We start from the raw sequence: 7,485 nt of genomic DNA, 5'->3' as shown, positions 1-7,485 counted from the left end.
TTCCTTGATCATCATCCACAATATACCTAGATTCTTCAGACTTAAAGTATCTGCGAGTACATTTGCCTTTTCAGGATGATAACTTAACTTAAAGTCATAATCTTTCAAGAATTCCATCCATCGCCGCTGTCTCATATTAAGGTCTTTCTATCAAAGATGTACTTCTCTACGGTCACCCTTTTTTAAAAAAACCGTGAGCATAGCTGTTTTATTTTTATTAAAAATCATCGGAGTAATATGTTAGTTTTCTTATCAAGATTATCCAACTGTTAACAAATTAAAATTAAATTATAAACACACAAAAAAATATTTAAATAAGAATTTCGTTAAATTAGAAAATATGGTTTGTATATATAGAGCACATCCCCACACATGAGACGTTTTAAAGGTGTGAATTGATTATTTAAAATAATTTTAGCTTTAGTTACAATAAATACCATATATCTATAAATACATAATATTGTAAAAGAATGAAACATAAAGTAACATACAATTATAAATAAAATAAAACATAATGATATTTACATAGATTATATTTAAATTATAATGTTAAAAAAATAAAAAAATTATTTTGTTTAATATTTATGAATTTTTTTTAATTATTTTTTATTAATATTTTTTTGTTATCAAAGATGTTTAAAACGCTGAAGCAACAGTCAGCGTACGATGCCTTGTAATATTAGTGGTATAAAATCAATATTAATAATATATATAGTATTTATATAGTATGAATGTATGTAAAATATGAAAATGACATGTGAATATACTATAAGGCATACATGTATCTGAATCTTTATGACAGTCTGCGCTAGCACGGTAGAACCCTAGTTATGTGAAAGATAGATATGGAGATTAAAAAAAAAACACCTACTCAAATAAAAATATTAAAGACATCTTTTTATGAAGAGTGTTGTATTAAAAATGTGTTTTGTTTGTTAAGTCACATTTTAAAAAGAATAATATTTTTATAATATATCAAATCAAATCTTTCAATTTATTATCTAATGATAAAAAATATACATCTTTAGATAAAGACAATTATAAAATTTTTATGATAGTATCCACCTAAAAAAAATGCTAAAATTTTTAATAGAAGAATGATAGGGACTAGCAATTTTAGTGTTTTGTAACCATCAATTGGCCATCAATAGTGTTTTTAATGGTGTGAGATTACATATAATAATGAGATATCACTCACTTTTGTTTTGATGGTTAAATGCTGGCCAGAAAATACAAAAGTTGCTGCCCTAGACTTTTTCTTTCCAAAATTCAAACCAAATTATCTTAATTCTCTTTATATATACAAGGATAAATTTATTAATTTTTATTAAATTAATTTAACATAAAAAATTNAAATTCAGTGGGACAAATACCCCCTCACGGCCTCACCAATGAACTTGAGGTCCGTCCCAGAAGCTGGCACCAATATACACCCAACAGGAATTAGTATAGTGCACATACATACCATTTAAGTGAAAGGTGAAACGTTTCTATTTATGATGGTATCCATCATCGTCATGGCAGTAAATTATTGGCACATCAAATTAGTTTCATGAAGGGCCAAATATACAATTACTTGATTGATGCTTATTGGTTTTGATTATGAGTAGACATTTTTGTTCCCTTCATCAATTGAAAAGGCCGGGGTAAGTGTATCATCGGATTCCCTTATTAAGTTGTGTTTATTGAGGAAGCAGCAGCGGGTTCATGTTCTGGTTGAGGAGGAGGCAAAGATACGATGACGTGTGATGGCGAGCCACCTTGGTGCTGCGGTGGTAGGACTGGAGGATTGTTGAGAATGAACTTGGTGGTGGTGGGGATGATGGAGCATCTACATAGTGGGCATGTGGAGTTTGATCGAAGCCAGTTGTGTATGCATTCTATGTGAAACACATGCTTGCAATATGGAATCTGTAGAACCTCCTCTTTTACCTCAAATTCTCCCAGACATACACAGCATCTGTTCAATTCACAACACAAATTAACATAAATTGATAATGCATCCATCAAGTTATCATTCTTTTTACTTAAATTAAATCAATAGGGGACCAAATTAAAACACACTGAGTAAGGAAAAGTGAATACAAGAGGGACCATCATGAAAAAGAAATATCAAAAAACTCGTAAAGTGCAGTCCAGCATTTTCGCCACTACGCGAATTCAGACAGCATCTATCCTTGAAATTTTGGGCTCTTACTATGCAATAAGCGTTGACACGTGGCGGATTTGTTAATTATTTATTTTATTAATTCAATCCTGCTGAGTCATTTTCCAAATTGGCATTCTTTATAGAACTTTGCACAAGAAAGTCCTTCTTGATATATTCGTTAATCTTTTTACCACCTCCTTTTTTCTTCCTGGAACGCTTTTTGCGAAAATAATGGATGTCATAAACGATTCTTAAAGCTTTCAAAGATTCTGCCGCTAATAACACATTTCAACTTTAGAAGAATATCATTCGTTTCAGAATAGCATTTTACGAACACAAAGACGTGGTGCAGATTAGTTAAATGAAACTATACATCAATAACAACAACAATATGCGTGGAATGTAGGAATTCGGAACAGTTAAATGTGAAAACACATCAGATGTACATGAATCTGAGTCCAAACTCCAATAGGATAGAGATAGAATAGAAACCACTAGCTAGCAAGAGCTACAGCTAAAATTCTCTTTCTTCCAAGGGTAAGAATAAGATACAATTAAACAAAAAACAAAGTGTGCGTGAGAGAAAATTAAAGAGAAAAGACTTACACGGAGTCCCTCGATCTCAGTTCCTCATCAAATAAAATTCTTGGAAGTTTGTCCAGAAATTGCAGCGTCAGATCTAAACGGTATGGCTGTGGAACAACAACAAATTAAGTTAAAAAGGAAGACGTTAATACTATCTAGTTTATGTAATTAACAACAAAACTACAAAAGGCTAAATTTGTCTTTTAAAATTATGATATTTAGTAGTGAAAAACGTATATAATAATAAACAATGGATTAGTGTTTATTTAGTATATTCATGTTAAACTATTAAAAACCCTAACAGTAAAATAATATGTATGAAGACGAAGAATGCATGCGTGTTGAAAAAGGGAAGAAAGAATGTTACTTACCGAAGAAGGATAAGGGTAGGGAGCAGTTTGAGGATGGGGAATTGTAGGAAGTAAGTGAAGGGGAGGAGAAGAGAGAGAGGAAGCCCTTCTCTTGAGGTAGAACAAGTAGAATAGGAGAACCAGAATTATGGAGAACAGTATTGGAATCGAGAAAATGAAGGCCTGGTACAGCTTTAACTGAAGCTCCTGAGGATACATATGTGGAGACGCCGTTGGAATTTCTGTTTGTGAAACACCCATCGCCACCAACAATAATACATATACATATAACAGTATGTATGTTATTGTTAATGTTACTTGTGTTTCAGTTAGAATGCATTTGACCACAAAAAGGACGACAGATATATAGATGCTAAAAACTGTTTCTTGACGAGTATAGGAGAGGTGTATGTGTATATGATGATGAGGTTAATAGCACGCTACATATTCCATTTTTTTATTTTTTTATTTTTTGAAATGATGGGAACAAGGGCAGGGTATGATGAACCCTCCACTAACATAAATATATTCACATCTCTTGCTCTCTGATCATTCTCTTTCTTTCTTTGTCATTATCCACTGCACACTACTTTGAACCACCTGGGCGAGTGACTGAGAACTGAGAACTGAACTTATTGTGGATCTGAACTCTGAACCTTCTGTTTTAATACTAGTTAATTGATAGGCAAATTTTGATTTGACGCTACTAATTAATATAAAGTAGTATAGTATTATTTCTCATGCCTTTCGTAAGTGATGATTTATTCAGTGATCATTGAAACGATAATGGTAACCTTTTTAGATTTTATTCTTCTTCAATCAGGGTGACGAAAATGACACATTTGCCACTTCATTTCCTTTTGTCAACACAAATATGATGGGAGGACAAATTCTTCCTTTCTTTTTCCCTTCTTTCTTTTTTCTCATATATATTTTCGATTTTTCTTCGGCTCATTGTACTAATTAGTGGGCTAAATATATGCCCCAACCAAAGTCCAACAACAGTTTTTTCGCATTGAAAGAGATTCCACGAGGAAAAGGACAGGGTGTACCCTTCTCCTCTTTTGTTAGTTACCTGTGAAAAAGTTTTCGTGCATGTTTGTTCCGTGGTTTATACTTTATAGACCTGGACATTTAAAATTTACAAATAACTCAGACCAAAAAAGAAAAAAAAAAAACAAATATCCATTATTTCAGTGAATTATACAGTTATTTACTATGCCAGTGTCTCGAATTATCTCTTTTAGTGATAATAAAAATTAGAATAAAGTATCGTTTTTGTCCCTAAGTTTGGGGTAAGTCCCAAAATTATCCATAACGTTTCAATCATCCTATTTAAGTCCTAACGTTTCAATCGTCCTATTTAAGTCCTAACGTTTCAAAATTGATTCAATGTTGTCCTGTCGTTAGGGATCCGTTAACAGAATTGACGGCGGGACAAAATTGAGACGATTTTGAAACGTTAAGAACTTAAATAGAACGAAAACGTTAGGAACAAAAACGATACACAAAAATAAATTTTAATTTAATTTTATCTTTCAATAATATTAATTTTTTACTGTACAAGTGTAATTTACTTAGATGTGATTAAAAAATAATTAAATACTATGTATAGTAAAAAATTGATATTATTGAAGGATAAAATTAAAATTTATTTCTATGTATCATTTTTGTCCCCAACGTTTTCGTCCTATTTAAGTCCCTAATGTTTTAAAATCGTCTCAATTTTATTCCAGCGTCAATTCTGTTAACGGATCCCTAACACCAGGACAACATTGAGTCAGTTTTAAAACGTTAGGGACTTAAATAGGACGATTGAAACGTTAGGAACAACTTTGGGACTTACCCCAAACGTTGGGATAAAAACGATACTTTACTCTAAAAATTAAAACCAAACTTAGCAAACAAATTAGACAAAGATTTAACTCAAATTATATAAATCAACATGTGTTCTATATTAAGGAAATAGCTATGAGAAGAAATATCTTGGACCATGAAAGATCGGGAGAAACTCTTAATTTCTTTTCAATCTCAATGCTATTTCAAGGTTGCATTTGCCACCGTTCCTACATGCCTACCTACCTACCTAGCTTGGTGTAACTTTTACTTCTCTCTAATATTGTAAAAGAACACATGCATTTTGAAACTAAGGAAGAGACGTGGAGCTAAGTAGATGTATATATATATACTCTGATCATGATCACTATTGTTGGTGGAATATGAAGCAACTAAGCTCTTTCGCTCAAAGTGGGTTTGGGATCAAATCTCAAACAGCTCCATTACATCAGATTCTCTGTCCCAGTGGGTACGAATAAAGAAGTTTATCGTTTTGCACCTTTTCTTCAATTATATTTTATATATACATATATAAGCAAAGTGCTTCAACTTGCTCATCGTGACCTATTACCTAGACCTAGCTGATTGGATATACTATGCTAGTAAATCCTTAAGGTAGCACTCAAATCAGTGATGTTGAATTTAAATATTACGATTGAAAATAGTATTTCATCTCAAAAAAGAAAGAAAGTTGCTATCAAGAGATCTTCCTCTTATACAATGGAAAAGTTAAAATGTAAAAGTAACTTACTTGTAAAGCAAACAACGAGACATCGAAGGGGCGTTGGAAGAAAAAGAGATTTAGGGTCATAGTGCACGTTAACAGGGTTGTCCACCAATGACTAGGAGGGCTATCAAGTAGTACTAAATATATTATACTATAATGATGCAACTCTGGACTTCCAACAACATGAGCGTGATACTGATAGGCATAAAACTTGATGGCTTCTTGAACCTTAACTATACCATAATCATCATTCCAACTTATGTTCAACAACTTTCCCAATTGAATGATGTTTCTATCTGATAATAACAGCATACCAGTGTCCAAATACCTATTTTAGAAAACAGAATACTCTCATGTCTTTTTTATTATTGAATTAAATTTATCTACTGATCAGTGCAAAATCACAGTACTTTTTTCATCATACATACTAAAAACCTGCATGATTTGAATACAATTAAGCCAGCAGATGTACAAATGATTGAAATGTACAAACATCAACTCGGTCCTGTCCAGCATTGAACACTGATATTGCTAGTTATGCAGTGAATTGAAGCAGATAAAAGAAAAAAACTGAGGAGCAAATACACATACGTAACAAGAAAGGGGCTACAAGAAAAAGCCATAAGATATTGCACTTTTGTGCCTTCTGTCAAGATAAAGAAAAGGGTTTTGCAGATTAAGGAATAAAGAGAAAAGGAGTCACAGACAGACCTTTTTCATTCCCGTAAATGACATGAAATTTATGAGTTTGAATATAAAATCCGAAATAGTTTTATAACTCTACATATGTTGTAAGTGAATTCGACCATATTAAAAAAATACAAGAATCCAAATGAAAATAAAAAAAAAAGATAAAGAGTCACATTTTATGGTGAGTAACTAATATTTCCTTTTCCTAATTTTGAAAGTGGATGAACGGATGACATTGTCATCAGCGAGGAGTGTGTCCTCAAGAATGGTAATGGATTCAGGCTTGGTGAAGTAGGTGAAGAGAAGATAGATACCATCCAAGTAAGTGTTGGACTCTCCAGCTCTGTTTTTCTTCCTTATGCTATACGCAAGTGGAATTACTCCTCTGTTAAATACCTCCACATACATGGCACCCCCAGCAACAAGCAGCTGCAAACACACCCATCAATTTCAGTCAACTCCCATCTTATCTTAATCCTTACTATTTCTAAATTCAAATGTGAATGATAAAAGAACATTCAGCTAAAACACAAGCATGTAGCACACAAGGGTTATGAAATAAATACCTCCTCGTACTTCTGGGTGAGTGAAAGTCTCTCATCCTCGGACATGTCAGGCCTCAAAACCGCCATAGTTTCGTATTGCCTGAGTCCGGGTGGGCACTGGGGTTCCTCCTTAGGTTCGGTAGCTGTAAAGCCAGGCCCGGGAGTGATGGGGTCGTCCTCGGACCCGAATCCAGCGCCTTCGAAGAACGAGCCAGAGAAGTCGAGGGTTTGGGCTCTGAGAGGGAACCCGGATAATTGGGTTCTCTTTTGGAGAAAGGGAGGCTTGTGTGAAGGAGACAGGGAAGTGGAGAGAGAGTTGGAGGGTGGGCAGAGTGGAATGGACAGAGAAATAGAGGACGCCATTGTTGCTTGGCTGCTTGCACTCTCTGCAGAGACAGAGTGCTGAACTGAAATGATGTGGTGTGGTGGGAATGAGATTATACTTTACCCACAGATAAGGCAAATCCGAATTCTGCCAACGCCTAGGGCCCGGTTAACGGGTTGGCCCAAACATCAAAGTCTTATTTTGATGTTTCCCTGTATAAAAAGTATTAATTACTACAATAACGATTTTTATTTCAAAAACTAATTTAACACATAATA

The 7,485-nt window shown here is 33.6% G+C and overlaps 2 protein-coding genes across 2 annotated transcripts; both read right to left on the bottom strand.

The window, feature by feature from the left end:
- On the bottom strand, positions 1,450 to 3,768 carry LOC107630679 (probable E3 ubiquitin-protein ligase RHA4A). The gene is made up of 3 exons (XM_016333883.2): positions 3,106 to 3,768; positions 2,756 to 2,841; positions 1,450 to 1,960 (listed from the first exon to the last, which is right to left on the bottom strand). The coding sequence occupies exons 1-3, from the start codon at positions 3,343 to 3,345 to the stop codon at positions 1,672 to 1,674; spliced, it is 615 nt and encodes a 204-aa protein (XP_016189369.1). The 5' UTR covers positions 3,346 to 3,768; the 3' UTR covers positions 1,450 to 1,671.
- Positions 6,332 to 7,311, bottom strand: LOC107630680 (30S ribosomal protein S6 alpha, chloroplastic). The gene is made up of 2 exons (XM_016333884.2): positions 6,904 to 7,311; positions 6,332 to 6,766 (listed from the first exon to the last, which is right to left on the bottom strand). The coding sequence occupies exons 1-2, from the start codon at positions 7,243 to 7,245 to the stop codon at positions 6,527 to 6,529; spliced, it is 582 nt and encodes a 193-aa protein (XP_016189370.1). The 5' UTR covers positions 7,246 to 7,311; the 3' UTR covers positions 6,332 to 6,526.

The sequence above is a fragment of the Arachis ipaensis genome, chromosome B03 (assembly GCF_000816755.2).
Source record: "Arachis ipaensis cultivar K30076 chromosome B03, Araip1.1, whole genome shotgun sequence".
Classification (NCBI taxonomy): Eukaryota; Viridiplantae; Streptophyta; class Magnoliopsida; order Fabales; family Fabaceae; genus Arachis; species Arachis ipaensis.
The sequence above is the reverse complement of the archived record's forward strand: the minus strand, read 5'-3'. Positions and strand labels throughout refer to the sequence as shown.